This window comes from Hylaeus anthracinus, unplaced genomic scaffold (genome assembly GCF_026225885.1).
Source record: "Hylaeus anthracinus isolate JK02 unplaced genomic scaffold, UHH_iyHylAnth1.0_haploid 12000, whole genome shotgun sequence".
Lineage (NCBI taxonomy): Eukaryota > Metazoa > Arthropoda > Insecta > Hymenoptera > Colletidae > Hylaeus > Hylaeus anthracinus.
This window is the reverse complement of record NW_026534347.1, coordinates 945211-971971: the sequence shown is the minus strand read 5'-3', so window position 1 is coordinate 971971 and position 26761 is coordinate 945211. Positions and strand designations below refer to the sequence as shown.

At 38.5% G+C, this 26761-nt stretch overlaps 4 protein-coding genes and 1 long non-coding RNA gene across 13 annotated transcripts in view; 1 reads left to right on the top strand and 4 right to left on the bottom strand.

Annotated features, from left to right (window-relative positions):
* LOC128890025 (gamma-aminobutyric acid receptor alpha-like) overlaps positions 1-677 on the bottom strand; it is a 52127-nt gene extending 51450 nt beyond the window's left edge. The window contains exon 1 of the mRNA XM_054148173.1: positions 550-677. The gene's annotated coding sequence lies outside the window, so the exon portion shown is untranslated. The remainder of the gene's footprint in view (positions 1-549) is intronic.
* Positions 678-1650: 973 nt separating this feature from the next.
* On the top strand, positions 1651-10863 carry LOC128890294 (arylsulfatase B-like). Of its 2 annotated transcripts, none has more exons than XM_054148644.1 (9): positions 1651-2362; positions 6020-6243; positions 6506-6736; positions 6961-7116; positions 8325-8589; positions 8839-8996; positions 9073-9208; positions 9286-9734; positions 10071-10863. In XM_054148644.1, the coding sequence occupies exons 1-9, from the start codon at positions 2326-2328 to the stop codon at positions 10575-10577; spliced, it is 2163 nt and encodes a 720-aa protein (XP_054004619.1). In that variant the 5' UTR covers positions 1651-2325; the 3' UTR covers positions 10578-10863. The 2 variants fall into 2 exon arrangements, with proteins under 2 accessions (XP_054004619.1, XP_054004621.1); XM_054148646.1 differs by lacking the exon at positions 1651-2362 and adding an exon at positions 3137-3277.
* Positions 9065-9908, bottom strand: LOC128890304 (uncharacterized). The gene is made up of 4 exons (XR_008460601.1): positions 9668-9908; positions 9505-9587; positions 9303-9405; positions 9065-9199 (listed from the first exon to the last, which is right to left on the bottom strand). It is a non-coding gene; the product is annotated as an uncharacterized LOC128890304 (long non-coding RNA).
* Positions 10864-11012: 149 nt separating the features above from the next.
* On the bottom strand, positions 11013-26142 carry LOC128890288 (golgin subfamily B member 1-like). 6 transcript variants are annotated; one of them, XM_054148637.1, is made up of 10 exons: positions 25769-26142; positions 24678-24848; positions 23100-24599; positions 22920-23028; positions 21874-22002; positions 13180-21784; positions 12468-12631; positions 12210-12264; positions 12090-12128; positions 11013-11846 (listed from the first exon to the last, which is right to left on the bottom strand). In XM_054148637.1, the coding sequence occupies exons 2-10, from the start codon at positions 24840-24842 to the stop codon at positions 11822-11824; spliced, it is 10791 nt and encodes a 3596-aa protein (XP_054004612.1). In that variant the 5' UTR covers positions 24843-24848; positions 25769-26142; the 3' UTR covers positions 11013-11821. The 6 variants fall into 6 exon arrangements, 4 of the variants coding, with proteins under 4 accessions (XP_054004612.1, XP_054004610.1, XP_054004613.1 ...); XM_054148635.1 differs by lacking the exon at positions 25769-26142 and having other exon boundaries at positions 24678-24988; XM_054148638.1 differs by lacking the exon at positions 25769-26142 and having other exon boundaries at positions 22962-23028; positions 24678-24988.
* Positions 16649-26761, bottom strand: part of LOC128890298 (uncharacterized) — a 29069-nt gene continuing 18956 nt past the window's right edge. For all 3 annotated transcript variants that reach the window (XM_054148658.1, XM_054148657.1, XM_054148656.1), the window contains one exon: positions 16649-16661. The gene's annotated coding sequence lies outside the window, so the exon portion shown is untranslated. The remainder of the gene's footprint in view (positions 16662-26761) is intronic.

The window sequence follows — 26761 nt, the reverse complement described above, 5'->3', positions numbered from 1 at the left end:
CGACTTTATAATTCTAATTCTAATTTCGATTTAATTAGTAACGAACGAGAAGCGAGAAGTTTGTGTGTTATCCGTCATTTAGATTTTTATCTGGACAAGAATTTTCCCATCTCTGTATGTAGTTCACCTTTTATATGCGGTCAGCGGAGTGTGTCGAAAATGGTGTCGGTTCAATGTTCCTTGAGGCCTTGCTGCATTTGCAATGAATGGAACGAATTCACGTCGATCAGATTTGGTCACGGTCAAAACGCAAACATTCATTCGGAGATTCATGGCCTGTTGCAAAATTGTAACTTTCGAATACGCTAACTACTTCCAGATTCTCGTAATTTCTATATTCTGCATCGATACGCAGGCATTAAAGAATGCCATTCGTAAATTAAATCTGAACTCATTATTTCAACCATGTTAACGATATAGTTCTACTAACAACTAAATACAACTTAAAATTTAATTTTTTATCAAACTAGAGCGTCAAGTAATAAATACTCGTTGAAAATAATCTAAATGTAAATAAAGAGACACAATTTATTCACCTCAACCACATACCTACTGTTCCAATCCAACATAACTCGGAGGGCCAGCATGTGAACATGTAAATCAAACCTATTAGATGTTATCCCAGATTCTATAACCATAAAAGAATCCCCGGTTTATACATCGTATAATTACTTAGCTCATCCCTCAGCCTCTCATGACGCCCCCTCCATCCAGAAATCGTGGCCCGCTGTAATTAGACGCCTAAGTTCCTCTGTATCACAGGGAATACTCTGGAGAGTCCTCCTCCCACGACCACGGGATGATCCTTGCGAGGAAATGCTTCATAGTCCTTCCACGTGTCACGCAAGATTCGCACAGCTGTTGAATCTCTGGTACGTGTCTTGATCGCCTCTTAAAAGATATTTACGTTCAGTACGAATCCCTCTCGACGATTAAAGCCTCGGATTACTGCCTTATTACTTCGTTTATTATATCAATATCCTTGAGCGAGTCGCGGCTGATTACCACGCGAGATTTCCAGGAATTTCAACGGCTCGGGTTGTCCTAGCTATACGGTATCACCCTTCGAGGCTCGAGCGAATGCTAATTTATTTACGTTTAGCGGTCCAACGGTGACCTGGACACGTTTGAAATAACGTTATTCGAAATACTGAAAGCTTCTCCAAGCGGTCCTTTAGGATTTTGAGTTTAATGTACATAGTAGATCCGTTTCTAAAAATTGTTAACTATTTCTGTGAAACTAAAATCGAATAACAATTATTAAAGTGTAGCATTCGAGGTGGTTAAAAAATTGGACAAAACCTCGATCAAGGGAGAACGTTGAAGAGCAATTAATAATGCCAAAAAACCAGTAGAAACTAGAAGAAATCGACGTGTACGGAGATCGTAATCAACGTTTCAAGTATTTTTGCAGTCTGTGGTCGTTGGCGTGTATCCAGACGTATCTGATACACTCCAAGTAATTGAGAAGGCAGAAAATTCAAAGCGTATAATGTATTTTGGTAAAATTTGAATAATACTCCGAAGTTTACGAGCAACCAACGTTGGAGATAATTTTGCGGTGATTGAAACCTCAGACGAGAATTTTTAAAATATACATCAGAAACAAAAAGACAGATCTTAGTAATCGTTAATTTGATTAATTATTTTTAGCGTAAGGCGTTAGAAAGGAACGATCTAATAATAAATAGCGACGAATCATTGATTTTTCTTCCCATATTCTGAAAAAAGTGAAAAGTAATAATTTGTGCTCGTCGAAGAATTGATTACACCTTTTGAAAGCTCACGTTTCCAGTCACAATCCACTCACGTGCCAATAGAATATTCTACAATGCACTTTAGAACCATTCCCACTTTCACCGAGATCGAGACGTGATATCGAAAGTGGAAATATTTCTCCTAGGTATATTATTAAAAAATATACTATCTGATACGAGCAGTGTTCGAGTATTCATGGAGTGAAAGACGATTCCACCAGTCGAAAAGGATCATTGAAGCCCCTTCTGCAAAGTCCTTTACAAGAATCTACACGTTTTTTGCTTTTAAAGCGGCAAGAAATATTCCAAAGTACACCCCCATCGTTAGCAACCTAATCACGTCCCTGAATAATTGTGGCGTAAATAACTACGTAGCCAAGGTATAGCAATATTTATCAATCTTTTAACATTGAAACGCCCAGTTGGTTTGTGTCCTTTGCTTGAAACTACCGCGATTACGCAACTGATTACCTGGTATTTCCAATAACAATTGGGCTAGCCGAGGTTTCTCTGCATTTGGATAATAGAATTTAGAAAGCGAGAGGCAGTATTTGAACGCTGAAATTCCATGGACCACTCATTGACCGCGAAGAATTTCTACCCAGGTATTTAATATTTTTTAATTTGCTAACGTACCATAACTTCTTAAATCGTATACTAAAATTGGATTTCAATATCTAATAAATCGTTACGTCTTGTTTCCCCCTCGTCGTTTATTGCTCGAATAAAATTTCAATCGTGTTTGGTCGTAACCAGTCCAAACAAGCCCAATGGAAACTGCCATAATCGGAATCTACTAATCTCTTAAACTAGACTGTAATATAGTTGAATTGCGCTATTCAAAAGCGAATTTCAATGCTAAGGGGAAAAGTTTCAAACTGTTAATACCACGATTTTCCACAAAAGAGTGCCACGGGCATTGACTTTATAATTCCCGCGATCTGGACCGTGGAACAAACAAAAAGAGACCCGCGGTTATTCCAAACGCGGTAGTTGACTTAAACTAAAGGCTGACGTAAACTTATTCAGAAACCGCGACTAGCCAGAGCTATCGCCGTTCATAGTTTGCATTTTGCGGGGCTGCCAGCTGGAAATGAATTGAAATGGTTTGCATTAATAGAAACTCATTCCGTGCGACGTGTAAGCCGAAAATACAGACTTATTTCTCGTACTTAAAGCAGTTTCTTCATTTAAACAAAAATTAACGAACCTTATTTACGTCCTGAACTTTAAGAAATTTTCGTAATAAAAATTGTATAATAAACCATCCGTATTCTTCTTGCTTCGGAAATTTGTTAAATTAATGTTTAACCAAAGTTCGTCGAGCAACCATGATTTTTTTCACCTTCGAGTTAATCGCGGCTTGGATTCGATAATATATTTTCCAGCGTGCTCGATCACGGCTAAAATACAAAAACTCTTCTCGAGGTTGCGCGAACGGATTGCTTCGCCGTGAATAAAACAAATCTCAGTCTCTGTTGAACTGGTGAACAAGAAAGTGTGCTCTATTGTTTCCCGAGGTGAGCATTTGCGCCCTGATTATGTGCACTGTGATTCTCATAAACTTGCACGATACTAATCGACACGATAGAAATGGGAATATCAAATTAACCACCAACTTTTTTAACGTCAATTACGTTCGCTTAATTCATACCATTTATTAACACGGTATTTTCTACTTTTCTCTCGCTATTTTTTATTTTTCATCCTACTCACGTCTTCTGCTGACGTTGAATCTCATATGAATACCGTTCTCCCGTTCCATGATTATGGCACGTTCACCTAGAAGCTGTTGGTAACAAGGAAACATTTTTTTTCAACGTTCATTTACCACGTACCGTTCGCAAACGCGTTACAAGTATGAAATCTAAGGGCGACCTGGTAGCTAATTGCTGACTAAGAAAGTCGTTAGCAGAAATGCGATCTATGGCGATCCATCTGTTAATCAGCATACGCTTTTTCTAGCAGCGTAATGAGGAACGTTGCGCGTATGGTTGCCTCGCTGGACGTGTTCCCCGCAACGCTTTGCTGCACTTAACGTGCCGTAGAAACCAACTTGCAAATCATCGCTGTCCAGTGGGACCCCATAACTCACAGGGGAAAAAATTTAGAAATTCTCGGCGACTCCATCAGAGATGCCAGTAGTCCATTGGGGCCCACTGGCCCCGTTTTATCTCGGGTACCTCGGGATTGCTGAACTAGTACTGTAGCTACATTTACAATCAAACGCAGCTACGGCCCCTGCGGGCTCCTTTTCCAAAAGAATCACCGTGTACTCGTACTTCCTCGTTTCTCGTAAATAAATTAAAAAAACTGTATAAAAACAAGCAAAATTTCTTCGGCAACAAATGATGAATAGATATCATAATTTACAGTCACTGTATACTATTCTTCAGAAATTGTGGTTCAATTATATTTTTCCTATTTATTGTATATCCAGATAAAAATCCTACGATAAATTAAGTAAGCGACAAGAAGGCTTGTCCACCGAGGTGGAACGATCGATTAACGTATATTAATGCGACGTTAAATGCTTGGAATCAGTATCGAACGCGAGATCATTACGTAATTAGCCCGTTTCACTTTTCACGTGCTTAGGCACTTTCGATGGATATTGCGGTTGGGACATCGGAAACGTCACGTGCCCCGTTTAAGGGAGAAACGTGACAATCGGAACAAAACGAGCGAATTAGCGGTAATTAGCGTGGCGATTTTCGAGGGAGGTTCGATACGTTTATGACAATCTCGACACCATCGCCAATGGTAATTTAATCGTCCACCGCAGCCACCGAGCGATGCGCAAATTTTATTTACGTTCCCGTCTAATTATTCAAATTCGTGTTTGGCAAACTGCGGCGCCCGTTCGTGCCGATAATGTGAATTATTACAACGACCAGTAGAAATTCCTCGGGAATCGTCGTTTTAAACAACGAGCTTTGTCGACTCTAGAGCACCGTCGAGCTAGTCGAAAATCGGATTCGACTGGCGATTCGTTATCGAGTCGCGACAATCAGAAACAAATGCTCATTTCATCGATAAATTACTCGAAATCCTTTACATACGCTTCATATATCGCGATAAAGAATATAAAGATAGATGTGTAAAGGGAAGTATAAATAAAAAAAGAAAATATTAAATGCATCGTCGTAATTATATAATGAAGTTCGTGCAGACTCCCAAGTTTCTCCAACGAAGATTGAAGTTACTATTTGCATGCACGAGTTTAGATACGAAGCAGTTATAGCGCTCGCTACTTTCCTTTTTCTTCTTAAAAGGACAACTGCGTGATAAAAATATGCTTTAACGACCTAAACGCGTGCTACCGAGTTCTTAACGTGATCGTTTCCTTTAAATGGCCGGGTCTATTTGTAAAACTAATAGAAAACAATCTGTTTTCCGATGCTGCGTGAAACTTGCGTACTTAGTCTCGCTAAAACGTCGAATTTCATTAATTCCCCTTGCTTTTTCATACGTCAATTAAACATAGGTATCATTTATACATTAACATAGAGCTGAAAAATAAAAGTGAATCGCAAAATAAATAAAAAGGGACCATCGGGTGTTCAATGTTCTATTCGCTCTATAAAAATTGAACCGTGTCTGTCATTAACTAATGCGTGTTTGTCGCAAAGAATCGAAGAATTAAACAATTCAGACCCACGAGATCCGTTCTTTTCAAGCGCGCCGCTGGAAACCGCTGATGTCGTTCCAAGTTTTCGCACCACCTCCTTTTTCCTCCCCCTTAGGAGTAACTTTTGTTATGCTCCAGATCCTCCTTTTGCTCCTCGACGCCCCCACCCCTCTGCCACCGAGCGGAAAATCCAAAGTGATAATAAACCAAGACATCTCGTGTTTCCCAGTCAGTCGGTTCACGCGTTGCCAAAGAGCTGATCCATTTTCGCGCCAATTTGAAGCAAAGATGCTTCTTGGACGTAAACGCAAAAAATGGAGATGTTCACGCCACTAACAGGACACGCGACGGCCGTTCTTCTCTATTCCTGTCACGGTGAGAAAGATTTTTACTTGAGAACGCACGCAGCTTCCTCTTCGTTCGAAATCTCTGGCCTGTGCTTGAATTATTACGTAAAACATTAATTTCTAGCAGAATCCTTCAGGGGGGGGGGGGGGCTTTATATTAAAACAAACAGTCCTAAAACTTCTTTCGGAAATCCTCTACATTTTCTCTAACATTCACAATATGTTCCATCCCTCTTCTTCGTCAAGTACAACTTGTTTTACATCCTTGCTTTGAATTGTTCCAGCTGGTTTCGAGATGAACGTCACGTTTGCAGCACACCTGTTAGTCGTATTGTTTCTATCGGAATTTCTGATAACGAGAGTGGTTGCATTCTTCTTCTCATCGCTTGTTTCGAGTCCAACGGCGAAAACCGATCTTCCAGCCACGGTCAAATTGAAGAATGAAGCTCTGGATTTTGGGGGACACGATCGGAAGCCTCACATTATTGTTATTCTTGCTGACGATATGGTGAGCAAATAAATCGTTAACTTAAAGGATGTCAACTGTATCTTCAGTAAATAAAAAATCTTCCAAAAAGGGTTCCAGGGGGTTTGAAATTCTCAGTTTCGTACTTTGTGGTAGGTACACTATGATAATTCTAACTTAAGATATCATACTCTTTCGTGAAACTAACTTTTCTCGTTTTAAATTGAAAAGATTGAATATATTTTCGAATAAATCTCTTGATTAGATGTCACCATTGAATATATATATATATATGTATATATAGGGGTGGAACGACGTGAGCTTCCATGGGTCCGATCAGATACCTACGCCGAACATCGACGCCCTTGCGTACAATGGAATCATCTTAAACAATCATTATGTTTCCGCATTGTGTACACCCAGCAGAGCTGCCTTAATGACTGGAAAATATCCAATTCACCTCGGCATGCAACACTCCGTTATTTTCCCTGCTGAGCCTCGAGGGCTTCCTTTAGGCGAGAAACTACTACCCCAGGTAGGTTTTTAAATGGACACCCGTCGCTTGACCACCATTCTCGTTTCTAAAATATTCGTACAGAATTTTACTGCAGTTGGACATTGCCAACCCTCATTTCTGAAATTAACGGTACACGCGGTAGAAGAATCGGTCTTCCCCAATTCAATATTACATCATTTCCTATAAAGTCATAAAAATTGCTTTATTTCTTATTTATATTTTTGGAATTATCCTAATTGCAGTACTTGAAAGAACTAGGCTACAAGACGCATGCTGTTGGCAAATGGCACCTAGGATTTTTCCAAAAAGAATATACCCCGACGTATCGCGGTTTCGATTCCCACTTCGGTTACTGGAACGGTCTTCAGGATTATTATACGCACATCACACAAGAACTGGTAACCATCAACCTACTTTCGCGAAGAATAGATGTAATCAGGTTTATATCGCACAGAGGAAAGAATGGTATCCGCCATTTGCTGATAAATGACCGCTGTTGTCATATTGATAGATACAATCAAGGAAACAACTAGCAAACGGTGTCGTATGTTTGGTATATGTCGAAGCACAGAAATATAAACAGTACAGATATACATAGTATGAAGGACATATGCTATGTAGACCGTGGATATTTGTGCACATCCCATAGTTTGATAGGAATTATGTGAAGAAGAGAAGCCAAGACGGAGACTTTTATTTTGCACATACACGCACACTTTGCGCATGGTCTTCTCACTCTCCTACTTTATAGTTTATTAACGGAAACAATTGACGATACATAGAATAGTGTGTATTATACAGTCACACAGTGTAAGTGCTTCAAACGGTGAAAGTCGACATTTGCATTTTCGTTCTTCTTCCTTTTCCTCATCCTCCTCGACCATTGTCGCTCGTTTAACGTCTCCTTCGCCATTGTCGCTAATAGTAAGACATAGTTTTAAATACTAATCTTGATTAAGAATTATCACCCCGTTGCCACAGATTACCAATTGTTTCTTTCGTCAGATTTTTCCGACTTCGGGGTGTGAGACATCGTCTTTCAAAGTCAAACTTTCTTTTCTGCGCCAAGGTCGGACACCACCCAAACGTATACACTAACAATATTTCTATAACTGAATCAAGCAAATTCTAACACGTACAGAATCAATCCGTCTATCATTTTCTTAACTTATCACTCGCGTATGTAGAGATAAAGGGAACTAATAAGTGATAGTTGGTGATAGCGCAAACCATATGTGGAACGCATCAGTTTATCATTGTAATTTTATTTTCGTTGTAGTATTAAATCTTTTATGTTGTGTCCCAAGATTTGTAATTTTTCTTGGCTTGAATATAAATTGTCACATTTTGACTATTAGTCTAATCGTTATTGTCACACTTTAAGGGCCTTCTTATTGCTCGATTTTATAAATTCTTATGTAAATATACCGGCTATTACTTCAAGAATGACAACGCAACATTCACACAGAGTTCCGGTAACTGGTAAACAGTATCCTTGCGTTTTTTCATCCTCCTTGAATTTCTGGTACTTCTCGTCCATTGTCCCCCTTGCTGTTCCCAAAAATAAGACAGATTAATATTAATTAATATTAAGTACGTTCCTTAGGACCCGGAATTCAGTAGTTTTAGAGGATTCGACATGAGACGAAATCTCACAGTTGCTTGGGAGACCATGGGAAAATACTCAACGGATCTCTTCACGAAGGAAGCGATACAATTGATCAACAAACACGACGCTAACCAACCTATGTTCCTCTACTTGGCTCATCTGGCGCCTCACAAAGGGAATCAAAATCAACTTTTACGCGCACCAGATGAGGAGATCGCAAAGTTCTCGTACATCCTTGATCCGGAAAGAAGAATTCAAGCTGGTAACCACTGACTTTTCTAAGTCATCGAAGATTATAAAGTTTTTTTTATCAACTAAATCTACGCGCTTAATTAAAGAACAAAAATTTAGTCTCTCTTGGAAAATCATTTATATGTTGCACTTGTTACGTCATAGATTAGTCTCGTAAACAAAATAAACGAGGTAACAAAAATTGATGTCATGCGGAACAATATCCGATAACTTTTAGAAAATGTTATCACGTTAGAAATAAAGACTCACCCACTTGCAGCTGTCGTGTCAAAATTGGATCAAAGTGTAGGTAAAGTGATGGACGCTTTGAGAAGCCGTGGAATGTTGGAGAACAGTATAGTGCTTTTCATGAGCGACAACGGCGCCCCAACTGAAGGTGTGCTGAGCAATCAGGGCAGCAATTATCCACTTCGCGGGGTAAATCCTTCTTCTTCGACGTTTCGCGCGAACCACGTGATTGGACCTTGAAGTTAAATTTTTGGCAATCTTCCAGATAAAGGATAGCCCTTGGGAAGGCGGAGTGAGAGGAGTGGCGGCTATTTGGAGTCCCTTGATCAAGAAGTCGCGAAGGGTCTCGAATCAGATGATGTTTGTCGCCGATTGGCTTCCCACGTTGCTATCTGCAGCAGGTTTGTTAAAAATTAGTAGTAGAAGATACAACCATGCAACTATACGTTATAAAATTTAACAACGAATAATTTGTCAGGAGTGGACAGTAGATACCTTGGGCACATCGACGGATTCAACCTCTGGCCAGCTCTAGTGTCCAACAAGATCAGCTCCAGGTCCGAGATATTGATCAATATCGATGACCTCAGTAATTACGCTGCAATCAGACGTGGTGATTTCAAGTACGTTATCGGTCAAACGGATACTGGCAGCGCTTGGCTCGGAGCGAGTGGTGACCCATCCGAAGGCGTCTCACCTGAATACGACCCTTACAAAGTGTTGCACAGCAAGGCGGGCGTCGCTATCGCAGGTGTTATTACTACTAGCCAGGCGATGGAACTGAATGAGAAAAAAAAACGGGTAATGAGAAACGCGAACGATATCGGTTTGAAAACGAACTTTCGAGACGGTATACTTACCGCTGAGGAAATAACGAAGTTGCGACGAAGCGCGCAAATAAAATGCAACGTTCACCAGAAGGATGAGGTCAGTAAAGTGGGGTAACTCGATATATCATCTGCCACTACTTCGGTCCAAATTTTCATAAGGAATTTTTACATGAGTAGTATAGTATAGTATAGTTAGTATAGATATCTAGTGTTTTCAATACGTTCCAATAATTACCTTTTTTTAACTTAAGCATTTGAAAGATCTCACGATGAGTTTCATCGAAAAGTCTACTTATCCTTATAAATTATAAAATACAATAATTTCTGCAATTCTAACCCATATACCTAATTGATATGTCATAACAATTTATAAAAAGATACGTCAGGGCACATAATCATCTTTAGAAATTCACGCTTTACATATGATTTATAGGTTGCTTGCAATCCCATGAGGGCGCCCTGCCTATTCAATATAAACAAGGACCCTTGCGAGATGGTGAATCTAGCTGAAAAGAGGCCGGTAATCCTAGCAATCTTAGAAAGGATTCTACTGAAGTATAGAGTTACCACTATACCTCCCAGCAATCTGGATGGTGATCCCAGAGCAAACCCGGCACTGTGGAACAACACCTGGACCAGCTGGGACGAACCTAATCCCTTAGCGTTAAGTTACGTAAGCACTGACGAGTTTCAATCATATTCGAGACCAGCCGTCGCTGTTGTGTCGATCATTGTCGGTCTTTTCATTGTTGGCGTGATGACGTTATTAACTCTCAAGTGTGGAAAAGCTGTTTCAAGTAACATAGACAATTCGGAGTATCATGATAGTCACGAATCTATCGTTTATGCTTCGACTAACAACAAAGATTCATTTCCAATGTCTAAAATTCCCGGAAGTATGAAAGAAAACAGTATGCTTAAACAGAAAGAAAGAAATTGATATTATGTAACGAGATATACGAGAATCAGGATCTATTTTTAAAATCGCACAACAGGGATGCGCAATTAACGAAGCAATCACTTTTCATCTTTTAAGACTTCTACTTCGTGTCATCTCGTTCAATTACCAATCATAAAACGTAATCCCCGTGGTATATATTAACATTATACCATCGACAGGATAACTCTGATAAGAAAAAAAGGTTCCAGCCATCAAGTACCGCTTGCTTGGGCAAGTTTGCTGTACTTGAAGACTGATCGGTTAGTCTGTAATATCTGTAAATAGTTAAATATCTTAATTGTAACGAGATGTCGACGATACCTGTTTGTAAATAATTATAAAACATTGGTGGCACATGTAATAGGATCAGAATTGTGTGTACAATAAAAAAACCATACCACTTCGTCGGAATAAAATCACCGTAAACACCTCCGATGAACAAATACTTCGTCTTATGATTTATTTATTCGCCGACGCATTCTTTTTTCTGTACAAAATTTCACGGAAATAGAAAGTTCCAATCAACATCGTTAAAAAGCAACAGATAATTGCGAGACCATTCCATTAATGGGCAAAATATGAAATAATTAACATTGTACGTCGATCGATGCGTAACTCGTCAAAGTTTTATTCGAATCTCTCGTTTTCACTCAGCAGGCCACATTTGAAAATGTTCTTAATGGATGACTGGGCGAGTCTTAAACAATTTACACAAACACATGTTTAACAAAGTATAATCGTCGGAACAAACATACTTCCGTTGAATATCGAACGATACTCGAGGAACATCTTACTTTATTAACAGTTTCGTAGCTAATAAAATAACTGAAATATACACATTTCTCCAAGGCAATGTTTCGTTCGCAGTGTACCTAAGCACGATGACTATACAACGATTATAATACAGTTTAAGTCTTCTCCTCGCAGTCTCTTCTGCGCCGAAGAGAAGGAGGACTTTTTATTTAGAAGCCTTGGAAAGCACGACTCCGTTACCACCGCTCAAAAGTGTCACATCAAAAATACAGACATCTTTAAACCCCTGGACGAAGCAAGATGCGTGAAACTTTTCACAAGTATGACGCACTTACAACGACGACAAGCTAGCCGAAACTTTTATTAAACAGTAATCCCGTTCATCTTCTTCGGTCTAGTGTAATTACAGGAATAGTCTTGGCAGTTGGCACTTGGCAGGAATGTATCCAGAAGGCAAGGATGGTGTCCACCTCAATGTCAATAGTGTCCCATCACATGTGCACGACCTTTGGCGTGCTATAACGAAATTACACGTATATATCGATGTATTTAAATTGATAATATTCGGCGTAATGCTTGTGAAACGGTAAATTCAAGTAAAAGCAGACACACTCATGTATTCTTAGGTCTTCTTCGACAAACTCATTCACACGACAGTATACAGAAATGGAAGATATAGTCATAGTATAACAGAAAAATGAAGAATAGTTACGCAAGTTTAGAAATATAAAAAAATATAAATATTATCTGTATACATACACGCATTCTTTTTGCGTAGAAGAATCTACCGAAGAAGTCCTAAAAATAAAGTTGGTATGTATACAGAAACAATATCTTGAATGAAATTTAACGTGTATTAATAACAAAATAATAGCCTACCTTTTTCCCCACAGCCAATTCAATAAGACGCTCGATTGACTCTGAACATCCCTAGCTGTAAGATACATTTATTTTATCGACATTGTCGCTAAATTTTATATTCCTCTTTAAACTAAACAAATCGCTACAGCAACTTTTCGACGCCACTATAACTTCAAATTCGTAAGTAATCGAAAACAAAGAAATTACATCCCAACTAAACAAATTTAAAGAAGAATGGAAATAATCAACAAACTTCAAATTTGCTTATGTACATACAAAGTGTATAATTTGCATTGACGAGCCTGGCAGCTGCTTCAGGAGGTAAGGTACTTAGGACGTCTCTGTGTGCTAGCAAAGACATTTGTTGTGTATGCCTCAACTCCCGTTCATCCCTCAATCTTACATCTTTTGTATGGCTCACCGTATGCAACTGCGACAGCCTAAAGGAAAACTAGCTTGTACAGTGTGCTAAGGAGCTTATGTGCTACTAGTAATACTTTGACGTGTTTTTAACCATGACAAATGAAGATAATTGTGAATGTGTCAAGCAGCTAATATTTTTATACCTACGCATGGAAACTCGTATCCTTATAAATTATTCAAATTGAGAACTATTACACGTAATTACAAGCAAATACATCTAAAGGGGCAATTGTATCTCGGAAGCATGATTTTAAAATAAACATTTATCAAACCTTTGCGTTCGTACAATTCTGTAGGAACTCCAAAAATTGGTTGCGTATTCTTGAAATGAATTCATATTTACATGTCAGAACACATCTACACCTCGATCAGATCGGATGATATTTACAAATCACACAGGACTACGGAGGAAAGGAGGGATCAACTTGAAAAGCTTGTTTTGGGCTTTCCTACACGCTAAGCAAAATTAGTTGTTAAAAAATGTACGATTGTTTGCGTTGCATAACATGGGAGGAAAGAAAAAGATCGGTTATTCATTGGTTTCGAATAAAATTTGTTCACGTACTTCTGAGCAAGAGTCTCCTTGTCTTCACCGATAGGAGAATCAATGGCTTCCCTAGCTATTTCCACAGGTCCCTCTGACTTCGAAGGAGAAGGATGTTCTACGAGTGGTTCCTCACTCCTGGAAGTAGAGACCTCGTGCTTAGGGCTGTTAGAACTCCCAACTTTCCTCAACTCTTCGTTCACTCTGATCGCGTTAGAGAGTCGCAACTGCAACGTATCTCGTTCTTCGAGCAGTTGCATCAACTCAAGCGTCAATTCTTCGCACCGTACGTCCCGTTGATGAAGCATGTATAAAGCAAGGTCCAATTCTTGAGCTGGTGACGCTTTGTTCTCATCGCCAGAACTTTCCATGCTTCCAGATGCAACCGTGCCCATAAGAGAGACGTCTTTCTTCAGTACACTCTGTATCAATTCGTACTCCTTCACTTTATCCTCCAGAAGAGTCTTCAACGAATTGATTTCCATCTCCCTGGCCTCCAAGTTATTTTTTAACTCATTCAGCTGTTTTTCTTCTTCGTCCGAAAGTGCCAGAAGCTCCTCTATGCGAACTTCCCTCTCGTGAATTTGAACCTTGAGATTGTGGAGCTCGGCGTCCTTGGTAATACTCAACTCAGCCAATCTACGTTCCTTCTCCGCCAAGTCAGCGTTCACTCGTACAAACTCCTCTTCCTTCTCGTGTAACTTATCCTTTACCGTTTGTTCCATCTTGGAAGACTCCGCTAACTGTATTCTCAGATTCTCGATGTCCCTGTCCCTCAACTGCAATTCATCCATGATGCTTCTGTTCTCCATGGACAGCCTCTGCTTTATCTCGTCGATTTCCGTCTCCTTTTCCTTCAGCTTCGCTTCCAGGAATTCTTGCGCTTCCAATCGAACCTGTTCTTTCTCCAGGTTAAGCCTATGTATGGCGTCCCTGGTCTCGTTCGAAAGCCTCTCGAATCCCTGGAGACGCGACACCTCCCTCTGCAATTCCGCGATGCTCGAGTTCAAGCGCTGAATCTCCTGCTCTTTAGCGTACAACTCGGTGGTCAGTCTCTGAACCATTTCACGCAGCTCGAAATCGTCCGACTGAGGTTCCATGCTCGCTTGAAGGGACAACTGAGAATCTTTCTCGGCTATCACATACCTCAAATCGTTGATTTCTTGCTCTTTAGCATGCAACTCGTTCTGTAGTTTGACGATCTCCTCCTGATCTTGAACGGATCTTCTCTCCCTGGAAAGAGAAATCGATTCCTCTTTGGAAATTCCCAACTCCTGGCTCTGAGTCTCGATTTGCTGTTTCAAACCATCGATTTGCTTCTCCTTCTCCTCGGCTCTCAACGTGGCCACTTCCAGGGAAGACTCCAACTCGGCTTTTTCGTTGTACAAGCAATTGATCCTGTCTTGCATCTCCTGAATTATACTGGGATACGTGTTCTCGTTCAAAATATATTTCAGATGGTCGATTTCCTCTTGCTTCTTGTCTAAATCGGCCCGCATGGAATCTATCGTATGCTGCAGATCCTGATCATCGCCCGGCATTTTGAAAAGAGGTAAACCGTCAACTATATTAGAGGCACCGCGTTGATGTTCAGCTTGCTGAACGGTCGACAACCTGTCCAATTCCATTTGTTTCTCGTTCAGCATTTGATTGGTCCTCTCCAACAAGGACACCTTCTCGTTCAAACTCTGTCGAGTCTCTTCGAGTACTTTACCAGTGGCTTCCAACTCCGAACTTAAACGGTCCACCTGTTCAGTCTTTTTCTGCAACTCGTTCTTTACTGCGTCAATTTTCTCTAACTTTCCGTAAAGCTGGGTAATTTCAGTGTTGCTGTTCTCCAACCTTACTTTATACTCCATGGATTCCTGCGCGTATCGTTCCAGAACCGATTCCTTCTCTGCCAGACAGATCCTTGCGTATTGAAGCTCTTGCTCCAAACTTTGAACACGCGAAGCAAATTCGGGTAAATGAGTGGAGGTTGCTTCTAGCTCGCCCAAACGTTTCTGTAATTCACCGATCGCTTCCATATACCCCCGATTCTCTGCTGAGAGTTTCGTAATCGTTTCCTCGTTCTCCGATACCTGCAATTCTTTTCCAGTCAACTGTTCTCTCATCGAGTCTAAGTTCGACTGAAAGAACACCAGGGCTGATTCTTTTTCCACCAAATTCTGCTTCAGTTGCTCTAGTTCCTGTTGCTGAGCATCGAACTGTCCAGCATTGTTTTGTTTCTCTATTAGATACTCGTTTATCGCCACTTCCAACGCAGACATTTTCTCGTTCAGTTGCTTCACCTCTTTCTCCTTCTCTTCCATCTCCATCGCTTGCCTCTGCGTAAGTTCTTGAGTCGCTTGGTTGATAAGAGCATCGACAGTCTCCGTGCTCTGCTGTCGAGCTAACTCGTTTTCCTTGTCGCTGAGAGATCTCTTCAAACTCTCTACCTCTTGCTGCTTTTCGGTCGCTTCGTTGCTCAGCTGCTGTACAGTGTTCTGAAATTGCGCCATCGATTCTTCGTGAGCCACGTATTGCCTCTGAAGTTCCTGTTTCAATTCGGCAACTTCCTGTATCCTAACGTGCAAGAGTTCGGTTACCTCTGCCATCGATGCACCAATCGTGGACAATTCTTTCTCCGAAGTAGACGTCAACTCTGTCAGCTTCCCTTCTAGAGCCGCTTTTTCTCCAAGAACTTTCTCCAATTTCATTTGCGATTCGTTTGCGGTCATCGAGGACACATCGAGCTGCTGACGCAAATCGGCTACTTCCTTCTCCAATCTATTGGTCCTCTCGAACGCCTCTTCCTTCAGGTAATCCGTGTTCTGCCTCATTGCAGACACTTGATCGTTGGCGTCCATCAGGCTCTGCTCGTACTGCTTCCTCAGCGACTCGTACTCATCTCTGGATTTGCTCAACATCTCTTGCAATTCTGAAATCTTTTTGTTCAGATCGTCGACGATCTGGATTGATTCGTTTTCGTCCGCTGTTCGTTTCGACTCGAAGGTGGATAATTTCACCTTCTGCTCCTCTAAATAGTGCTGCAGCTGTTCGTTCTCTGTTGCCAGGGCTTCCATTTCGTCCTTGAGATCATCGATTTCGTCCTTGTACTTCTTGCATAGGTTCTCCAGGTCTTCTCCCTGGGCGGATCTTTTCTGAAGACGATCGTGTTCGATCGGTTTCGCTTCTTCTTTCGGGGCAACGGTTTCGCTTCGAGCAACGTCGCCTACTTCTTGCAGTCGTTTATCCAGAGCCTCGACTTTATCGGACAGCTCTTTGTTTCGTATACGCAACACGTCCATATCCATGTCCTGTCTTTCTTTCATCTCCAAGTACCTTTCGTTCGCGGAAACAAGAACGTCCAAGCGTTTCGTTAAAGCCTCCTTCTCGGCGACAGCGGTTTTTTGCTCTTCCTTGACTTCGTTCAACGCCTTCTCCAATTTGTTGATTTGAGACTTCAATTCTTCCTCTATAGCTGAGTCGAGTTCGTAGAAGTCGCTGGCGGATTTCTGTATCTTCAGCTGTTGCTGAAGACTCTCCACCTGCACCTTGTACTCTTTCAGTTTCTTGATCATCTTTGCGCTTCTCAGTTGAGCGGTTCGGTTTTCCACGAGTAACCTCTCCTTTTCATTCTCCAATTCTTTAATCTGGTCTTCGAGGTCGCCCACCTTTGCTCGCAACTGCATTTCCGTGCTAGGGACTATCGTGGTGGTAAGTTCGCCAGTCAACTGTGCAGTATCCGCAGTCCAATCCCAGGCTTCTTCGTCGACGTTGAATTTTTCAGTGCAGCCCACGTCCCACGTGGATTCAGCTCCTGTGTCCGAGGTTTTTGAGGTGCTTGGTTCGACTTGTGCAACCGTGGATTCTTCCAAAGGCGTTGATTCTTTGGTAGATGTATCTGTAACACTAGATGTTTTATCAGAATTTTTATAAGCCTCCTCCAAACCTCGCGTGAGATTCGCGACGAGCTCTTTCGCTTCGTCCCTTTCACGCGCAACTTTCTCGATCTCCATACGTAAATTTCTTCCAACCTCGATCGACTCCTTCATCTCCTCCAACGATCTGGACAAATCGTTCACCTGCAACTGCAACAAATCTCTCTCTTTCGTGATATTCAAAGTGCGATGCTCCAAGTCTTGTACCAATTCAGGATCCGTTGAATTTTTCAATTCTGCTTCCAAATTGATGATTCGCGATTTGTACGTGTCCAACAAGACGTTTTGTTGGTCTCGTTCAAGAACTAGCTTTTCCAATGCTTCTTTCGTTGCATTCAAACTTGTCCCTAATTCTTGTATTTGATCGTCTCTAGCTAACGATAACTCCTTGAATTTATTGTCTGTATCGTTCTGTTGTTCCATCATTCGTAGGCTGAAATTATGTAGCTCTGCATTCAAAGAATCAATCTGCCTATCCTTCTCCATTAAAACTTGCTCCAGTTTTTCCAAATGTTCTCGCGCTGCATGCAACTCTTTCTGGGATATTTCTAATTCTTCTACTCGTTGACTGTAGTTTTGCGATACCTGCAATCTTTCTTCGACCATTATTTTCTGTAAGTGATCGATTTCTTGAGTAAGATTAAAACACTGTGCTTCTTTTTCATCCAACAAGGTCTGCAATCTCTTCACTTGTATATCGCTCAACGGATCTGAATCAGAACTAGATAATGTACCAAAAACTTTGGATGCATCGAACAACTGAGGCACGTTATCTTGTTCGGTTTGTGGGAAGTCAAACATAGGTGCTTCTCTCTTAACTATCGTTGATTTATCTACAGATTCTTCTGTACTTTCTGTACTCTTCTGATTTTTGTATGTCTCTAACTCACACTTCAAGTCTTCTACTGCTTTCCGATTGTCATTCCTTTCGGTTTTTAAGGACTCGATTTCTTGCTCAAACCTGCTTTTCATATCTTGTAACAATTTTTCTATTTCTATTCGTTGTTCCTCTTCGGATTTAAATAGAGCTATCTGGGAATTTAATTGTTCCTCCAGTTGATTTGCACGTTCCTGAACAACTTGCATTTCTTTTTGCACGTTCAACAATTCCGTTTCGCGATCCTCGCATTTCTTGACCAAATCGGAATTTGAGGAATCAACGCTCTGTAACCTTTCCGCGATTTGTTGATTTTCTTCCAAGGTTTGATCCGTGGCACCAAGTTTTTCTTCTAAAGTAGCATTCGCAGTTCGTAAACCTTCAACCGTGTCCACTAACTCTTTATTTTCCTTTAACAACTGGTCTAATTTTGTTTTTATTTCTTCGTAACTCGCTGTCAATGTGTTATACTTGAATAAAAGTTCGTTGTAAGGATCTTCTAATGCTCTATCCCTCATACTAGTCTGATTCATCACATCGTTGAACCTAAGAGACTCCCGCATTTGTACGAAATTGCCAATCGAATTAGCTAACTCGTTGTCTAAATTCTCGATTTCTGCCTCTCGCTCCTGTAATTTTGCCTCCAGTGCTTGCACCAGCGTTTGACATTGCTCGCAATGACTGCAATGTTGTACTCCAATACTCTTCATATAATCATCGGTAATTTCTTCTTCTGGAGTTTGCGTAGTCTCAGTCACGTTAGTAACAACTTCCTTTTGCATCTGTTCGATTAACACTCTTCGTTCCTCCGATTCCTTTTCTGCATTTTCTAACTTCTCATTGATTTGTGTTTGCTTTGATAACAATAAACCACTCTCAGCTCTAAGATTCTCTATTGTTGCAAGCTGTTCGACATACTCTGCCTCCATAACTTGCATTCGTACACCAAGTTCTCTCGCTTTTTCCTTCACTTCGTCTAGTTCTAATTGTTTATGTTCATTTTCTTCGGCAATTCGTTGCTTATAACTTTCATATTCCGACAAGATAGCTTCTTTATCTCCTTTTTCTACGTCAAGCTTAGATTTTGCAAGATCCAGCTCTGCCCCTAGCCTTACAATTTCCGCTCCCATTTCTGTAATTTGTTGCGCATGCAAAGACATCTTCTCTTTTGTACTGTTCAACTCGCTTACGAGCTCAGCGATGTTCTTAATAGATTCTGCAGTCTCGTCTCTGGCCTGTATTAACTTTTCTTCTAAATCTGCAATTTTATTATCCTTCTCGCGCATCGAAATTTCTACATCCTGAATTTGTTTGTTTTTAGCTTCCTTCTCGTCCTTTTCAGTCATCCATTTCTCTTCAAGTTCAGTGACCCTTGTCTCGAGTTCCTGGCATACTGCTGTTTTCTTCTTTAGATTTGCTGCTATTTTCTTCATCTTTTCTAATTGCATTTGTATTTTATCTTCAGAATCTTTCAATTTCTGATCCAAATCAGTAATCTTAGACTCCAAAGCAACTTTAACCTCTTCCGTCACGTTTTCTCCGATCAGTCTCTCTTTTTCTTGTAATTCGGCTTTTAATGTTTCACATTCCTGCGTCTTGAAATTCAGTTCTTCGATTAGACTTTCGAGTCTTTGATTTTGTAATTCCATATCTTCCATATGCTTCACTTTAAGTTGTTCTATTTGTTTGTATCCAGTCCTCAATTCCGTTTGCAAATCTTCGACAAATTTAGCATTGGTATCTATAATATTCTGCAATTCCCAAGCTTTTCTTTCGGCTTCAGCTTTATCATTTTTAGATTCTACAATTTGTGCATCCAAGTGTTCTTTTGTCGCAATTAAATCGTCAAGTTCCTGTTGCTTTTCTGCTAATTGATTTTGAATATCATCGTTCTGCTGAGACAGATTCTTGACTCTTTCTAATAAATTCCTGTTCTCTTTCGTGGTCGCGTTGATGTTATACTGAATTTCATCTAAACTCATATCCCTACTTTTTAGTCGTTCCAATAGTTCGTTATACTCTTTCAAAGGTTTTGATTCCTTTACTTTGTCGTTTAATTCTGCAATATGTTTTTGTAAAAAATATATTTCTTCTTCTTTACTCCTTATTATATCATTAAGATTTGCAACTTCGCTAGACATCGACGTAAGCGAAGCATCTTTTTCTTCAACTAACATTTTACAATTATTAAACTCGTCTTGCAAACTGTCTATTGTAATCATTTTATTTTGTAATTCCGTATACTTTGCGTGCAGTTCTTGATCCTTTTCTTCAACGATATCTTTTAACATAGCGATTTCATTTTCTTTTTCGGATATCGCTGTAAGCTGTTCTTGGATTTTCGATTCATATAAAGCTATACCTTGCATTTGTTGCTTCAATAAATTATTTTCTGTCTCTTTGTCTTTCTTCTCTTCAAGCAACAATTGATTTTCATTTTGTAAAACCTTGAATCCTTCTTCGATAGAAGTTTTTTCTACCAATAATTTCTCTAATTTTTCCTCCATTTCTTTCAATTCATTTTTTAACCTCTTAAATTTTTCTTCGAATGCTTCGAATTCTACGATCTGCTTACTTTTCTCTTCTAATTCTTCTTCTTTATTTGCAAGTTTAATTTTCATTTCTTCGATTAGGCCAGTTTGTTCAGCGATCAATCTTTTATATTCTTCTATTTCGCGTTCTAGAGAAGTAGCGATCATCGATTCTGTATGCAGATGGGACACAGATTCATCCATCTGTGGCATTTCGGGTGTTTCTTTATTAGATTTTTCTAGTAGCGTGTTAATTTGTTCGTGATGTTTCTGTATTTCTTGATTCAGTTCTTCCTTTTCTTTCAACAATTCTTCTACTTTCGATTTCAAGTTAATCATTTCAAGATCCTGAGCAGCGACGTCGTGTGATTGTTCCAAGGTGTTACGCAATTCTTTTATTTCCTTTTGAAGGAGAGTTTTCTCTTCTATTAATTCGTCGATTTGCATTGTAAAATCAATTTCCCTCTTCGATCTCTCCAACGAATCCTCTGGCTTGATAGAAGAGATTTCTACTGTTAATGCTTCGATTTGTTTTTGTAAATTACTATTTTCTTCGGTGAGTTCCGATAGTTGCGTTCTAAGTTTAGACAATTCCGAGGATTGATTATTATTTTCTTCTAACAAAGTATCAACTTTTGATTGCAAATCATCACTTAACCTAGATGTCGTTCGACTTGCTTCTATATATTCCAACTGTTCTTCCAGTTTCGTAAGCTTAATTACTAGTTCGTGATTTTCTTGGGTAAGGAGCTCGATTTTCGTCATGTTTTCATTGTGACCCGGAATACGTTCGAAAGATTCCGTCGAACCCGTGTCGGAAGATCCTTTCTCCTCTATTTGACTCGACTTCATTGTCAAGTCAGCATTTTCTTCGAACGGTTCTGTAAATTCAACGTGGGCATTTTCTCTTTCATTTATTTTATTCAATTTAAGGGTTAATTCGTTATTTTTATGTGTCAAATCTTCGATCTTCTTCAACAAATCACTTTTGTCCAATTCTTGTATGGCTTCAAACGACTCGGTGGATCCAGATTCAGAAGCACCTTTTTCTTCCAACTTCGATATTCTATTATATAGCTCACTGTTTTCTTGGGTTAAAGTTTCTATCCGTTTAATCAGTTCTTCTTCATTAGCTCCTGACGAAGGTTCTAATTTACTTTCATTCTTCAATTTATGGACAGCTTCTAATTGTTCTTCTAAATTAACGACTTTCATTTCCGCCGTTACTCGGAGATTCTCAGATTCTGCATTTTCCACTTCTAACGATGATATTTCCTGTTTTGCTGCGTGAAGTTCTGAAACACAGATCATTTTCGTAGTGCAGAAATTGTGTTCGATATTTATGTAGTCTCAAAATTAATATGTAAATTAATTCGATAATTACCTTGAATTAGATCCAATTTTTGATTCTCCAAAGCGGCAATGGCTTCAATTTGCATTTGAATTTCTTCCGCTTGAACAGAAACTTTACTTTCGAGGTCGACAATGCGTTCTTGCCAGTCTCCTGCTGAGGCTGTATAAATTGTACAACATGCTAATGACATGTATAATTGACATTACGGATAATTGATATTAACTGATAGTAAGTGCAAAGCAAGCAAGTTAAAAACATATAAATAAAAATTTAGCACGTTTGAATCAACGATATTATATTATTTATATTAACTGTTTTCAAAGCATTAGTATTTTTAATTAATAGCCTTAAACAGATGAAATTAGCAAGCAATTGACAAATTAAAAATAAATAAAAAATTGATTTATGTGTTACTTTGAGTGCCGCTTATTTATTTGTTAATGTGTAGTAGAACATTATTCATACTTTAAATTGTAATGTGTAGATGATTTTTTTAAAATAAGAAAATCTGTTGTCTAATTTTTCATGCAAATAAGTTAATTATACCAAAATGTATGTGAGATATAAATATTACATTCTAAAGAGTAAGTCTACTTCTACAAATCAGAGTGTAGCAAACTTTGACAAGTAAAGTAGGTACCATGTTATATTAATTAAAAGATATTTAATATAATTGATTAGTATTCTGAATGAATATTTTAAAAATTTAGTATATACCTAACTAACTATGTAACAGGACTCCATCACCAAAAATTAGCGTAAATATAACTGTCTCAATATTGATACTTCTCTTGGAGTAAGAATCAAGAGTAAAATAAATATCGACAGTTCGTTCTAACTATTTTGTATAAAATCAGTCTTCAAAAAATACAATAGAATACATTACAAGTGCTTTAGTGCACGTATTATCAAATATATGTACACAAACATCGGAATTTTTCCGCAGCAAGGAAAATAGGGCTGTGGATAGTAAACCTTCGAGAATAATATAAACGGACAACGCATTGCACGTACAATTGGTAACAAAACTAGAACAATGGAAACAGCAATGACAGAATTTCTGTCCTGGTTCCTACCTTTAAGCTCGTCAAAGTCTACCAGACTCAGCTGAAGGTTACCTTTCTCCTCCTCTAATAACGCCACTTGATTCGCCAGTCTGACAAGTTCCGCATTTGTGTCGGACACCTGAATCATAACACCATATATATGTATTCTATTGCAATATAATTATAAATCGTTATATTAAAATGCCTCACCATTTTGAAATTCTCCAATTGTTTTTGTAAGTTTTTTACTTTGCTTCTATGTTGAGCTTTAATTTTGATCATACTCTTGTTTAAATCTTCTAATTCCTTGGAGAGTTTCGCCACTTTTTCGTCTTCTTTAACGGTACTTTCATCTGGTAATCTAGACGCGATATCACTTTTCTGTTCTTCAAGTTTGTGTACCAAATTTTCAAAATCGGTTATTTTGTTTGTATACTCTTCATTTTTCGATGTTAAATCTGCTAATTGTTTTTGTAATTCTACTTTAGATTCTTCCTCGAGAAGCGTATTAGATTGCTTTAATTCCTCTATCAAGTTTTCAAGTTCGACTATTCTATTATCCTTTTCCATTACTGCTCCGTTACCGTGCACGGACACATTTACAATTTTATCTTGAAGATCAGCAACACTTTTTTGCAATTCATACTTCTCATCTTGTAATTGCTTATTACTGCTTTCTAATTTTTCTAATTTAAATTGCAAATCTTCGATCGTTGGATCTCTTTCTATTCCGAAACCAGATTCTAGTTTAAATACTCGTTCGTTAGCTTCCGCTAGTTTTAATTCGTAATCTTGCAATTGTTGAAGAAGATTGTCATTCTTTGCTTTCAGGGAAGATTCTATAAGCACAAAATTTTCCTGCATCGATTTCATGGCTTCTTTAGTCTCCACTAAAGTATCCATTGTATTACGAGAAAAGTCAGCACTAGCCGATTCGGACAATTTTTGCTCGTTAGCCTGTTGCTCGAACCGTTTAATTATTTCTTCTAATTCCATTAATTTGTTATCTCTTTCTTGTAATTGCATTAAGAGATTTTCGTTCTTATTCTTTAATGATGTTTCTAAAAGTACAAAATGCTCTTGCATGGTTCGCATTTCATCTTTCGTATCTTCGAGGGTGTCTAACGTCGTTTTACCTTTTTTGGAAAGGTCCGCGGACATAAGCGTGACTGCCTTTGTCTTCGATTCGATGACAGAGTCTTTTTCTTTCAAATTTTCTTGAAGATCAACGACAGTGGCCTCTAATTCTAAAATTCTATCGTTAAGTTCCGAAATTTTGCTTTCTTTCTCTCGAATATTTTCGATTTGTATCGGCGACATGACTTCTGATGTAATCATGACTGGTTTAATAGGTGTAATGGATAGCTGATCTGTTTGTAAACCCATTATCATCACGTCAGGCCTAGGTACATCTTTTTCTTCCAATTGTTGCCTAATGGCTTCTACCTTTTCTTCTACTGCACGTTTAGTTTCAGTTCTTTCCTTGGTACGTTGCTCAAATACTTTTCTATCCTCTGCTAATTTTCTTTGGAGTAAAGTAGACTTTGCTTTCGCAGTTTTTGCTTGGCTAATATCATCTATAGTTATTTCAGATGTGTCAGCCGAAGCTACATCTAATGTACGCGATTTGTCTTTAGATGAATTTCCCTCTTTATTTCGACGAGATAATTTGGCTCTAGATTTAATTTTTGAAAGTCTTCTAGCATATTCCTAAATTTAAATTGTAATTCATATAATATACTCTACCTACAATATACCATTTATTTTTTATAAAACAAGTTTTATTACCTGAACCTCCTCTTCCTTTTTCAAAGTTGGCTTATTTTTCAACATAACTTCTTTAAAAGATTCCACTTGACTTTTACTTGCTTCGCACATTCCTTCTTCCTCTTTCACAGCTTCGGACTCTTCTGCTTCCTTCGATCCTGGTGGTTCTTCTGACATACCCCACATTATGAACTGCACAATTACCAACAATAGAAACCACTTCATTATAATTCAAATAACATACACTTGAACTCTTGATAATGAGAAATTACTAAGTCAATGGCAGTGAAAGTTTCTATAAAGTGATCAGACAGTGTGTCACCCACTGCTCTCATTTTTACAGACTAATTGGATGAAAGCTTGGCTGGGGTAAACTAATTATATTATCTTTGTGTATAGATGTCGAATGTCATAATATATACAGATTACCTTGGAACATATTTAATGCTGCAACGTAGCATTTAAGTAGAAACCTTGAACTTTTTCAATGATACCTTATATAAAGTATCGGATAAAGAAATATATACAAATTTGAAACCATTTTACAATAATTGTTTCTCATACATAATACAAGACAATTTTAACAAAAAATGTGACAATATTTCATTCATAATTATAGTTTTCAGTTTTTAATATTTTAGGAATTACAATATACATATATATGTACATATAATAGTCTATACAATACTTGGATGACATGAGTATGAAAATATTGGGAAAGGAATTGAATAAAATAAAAATATTTATTTATTTAATGTTCATAATAAATCTTAAAAGTAGAGTACACAAATGGTTTAAAGAATAACGTTGATAAGAACGTAATACATATGGGTCTTTAATAAGACGCCCAAGTTAACCTCAAAGTGTTTCGCCTCGACGAATTGTACACAACTACAGAAGGTACCATCAACGTCATAAAGCGTAAATAAAATTTAGGAAATTATTTCGAACACGTAGCGAAATGACGTAATCTATGTTGATAGAAGATATATGAATCTTAATTATTTTTAGTGGGGAAAAATGAACGCCAATTACAAAGAGATTAATTCGTATATAGGTGCGACGAATACATCGATTTCTCTAAAAGGAAGCAAGTTATAAAAGCAATTTACCTTTATTTATATTCCTGGAATTGTCAAGATGGGAACACGTCACTATTCGTGCACATATTTTTGCTGACTTGCTTTCACCAATTACATCCCCGTATAACCAACAAAGAATACATGCATGTCCACTTTTGTTCGAACTTTACAATATTTACAATAACTTTATCGATAACTACAGGAGAATGTCGTGAAATCTACACTTTCAAATGAAAAGTCTACATAACTCTTTTCGCAGCCGGAAACAGTTGGACATTCCAAGCGTGATGGTACTTTCTCAATATCACACCAGAGGGAGACACATAGGTGTAAATTCTCACAAGTTCTTCCATGAGAACTGCACTTTTTAAGTATCGATATATCAAATAAATTCGACTAAATCGTTATATAACTAATTCAACTTAAACAAAATCTACATAGTAGTTTATAGCATGTTTTGGGGGCGGAAAAACCCACAAATTGTTTACATAATCTGCTTTATCTAATGGTGATGTTCATGCAGGGACGTGCGATCTGTGGGTTGCACAAGGCTTTGCACTCAGAATCCAAATACAACCTACAGTAATAGTTTCATCAGCAGAGAGATTACTGCTGTTTCAGAAACAAAAAAATATATTTTAGTGAAAAGCTTTATACATTAGTCTACCATTACTGCTTCTCGAACAGGAACCTCGCATATCTTTGTGCTTGTAAAGTATCATTTCGTTCTTTTTCCCTTTCATTCAGCACTTCATTTACTACGCAAATACATCATGCATAATAATTAAGAATGATTATAATACTATAGAGAGAAAAGTGTGTGTATACCTGTTGAAAGACTAAGTAGTATAGAAAGTAATCTCATTGAAGCTTGCCACGATATATGTACATTGCGATACAACAGGTGATAACAGCTGATTCATATGTGACAGAAGGCACTCTACACGTGTATATGATAACGTAGATCATTTTCATGACGCTCTCGCTACTGTTAAATTATATGACACGAAAGGATTAGGAACA

What these genes read in the sequence shown, in the direction of transcription:
- LOC128890288 (XM_054148635.1), bottom strand. Translation starts at nt 24,881, where the DNA reads ATGAAGTGGTTTCTATTGTTGGTAATTGTGCAGTTCATAATGTGGGGT. An exon ending in AATTGGCTGTGGGGAAAAAG is followed by an intron (nt 12,129 to 12,209) that starts GTAGGCTATTAT and finishes CTTTATTTTTAG; the next exon opens with GACTTCTTCGGTAGATTCTT. An exon ending in TCTACGCAAAAAGAATGCGT is followed by an intron (nt 11,847 to 12,089) that starts GTATGTATACAG and finishes ATTTCGTTATAG; the next exon opens with CACGCCAAAGGTCGTGCACA.
- LOC128890294 (XM_054148644.1), top strand. Translation starts at nt 2,326, where the DNA reads ATGGACCACTCATTGACCGCGAAGAATTTCTACCCAG. An exon ending in GGAAAGAAGAATTCAAGCTG is followed by an intron (nt 8,590 to 8,838) that starts GTAACCACTGAC and finishes ACCCACTTGCAG; the next exon opens with CTGTCGTGTCAAAATTGGAT. An exon ending in ACGTTCACCAGAAGGATGAG is followed by an intron (nt 9,735 to 10,070) that starts GTCAGTAAAGTG and finishes TATGATTTATAG; the next exon opens with GTTGCTTGCAATCCCATGAG.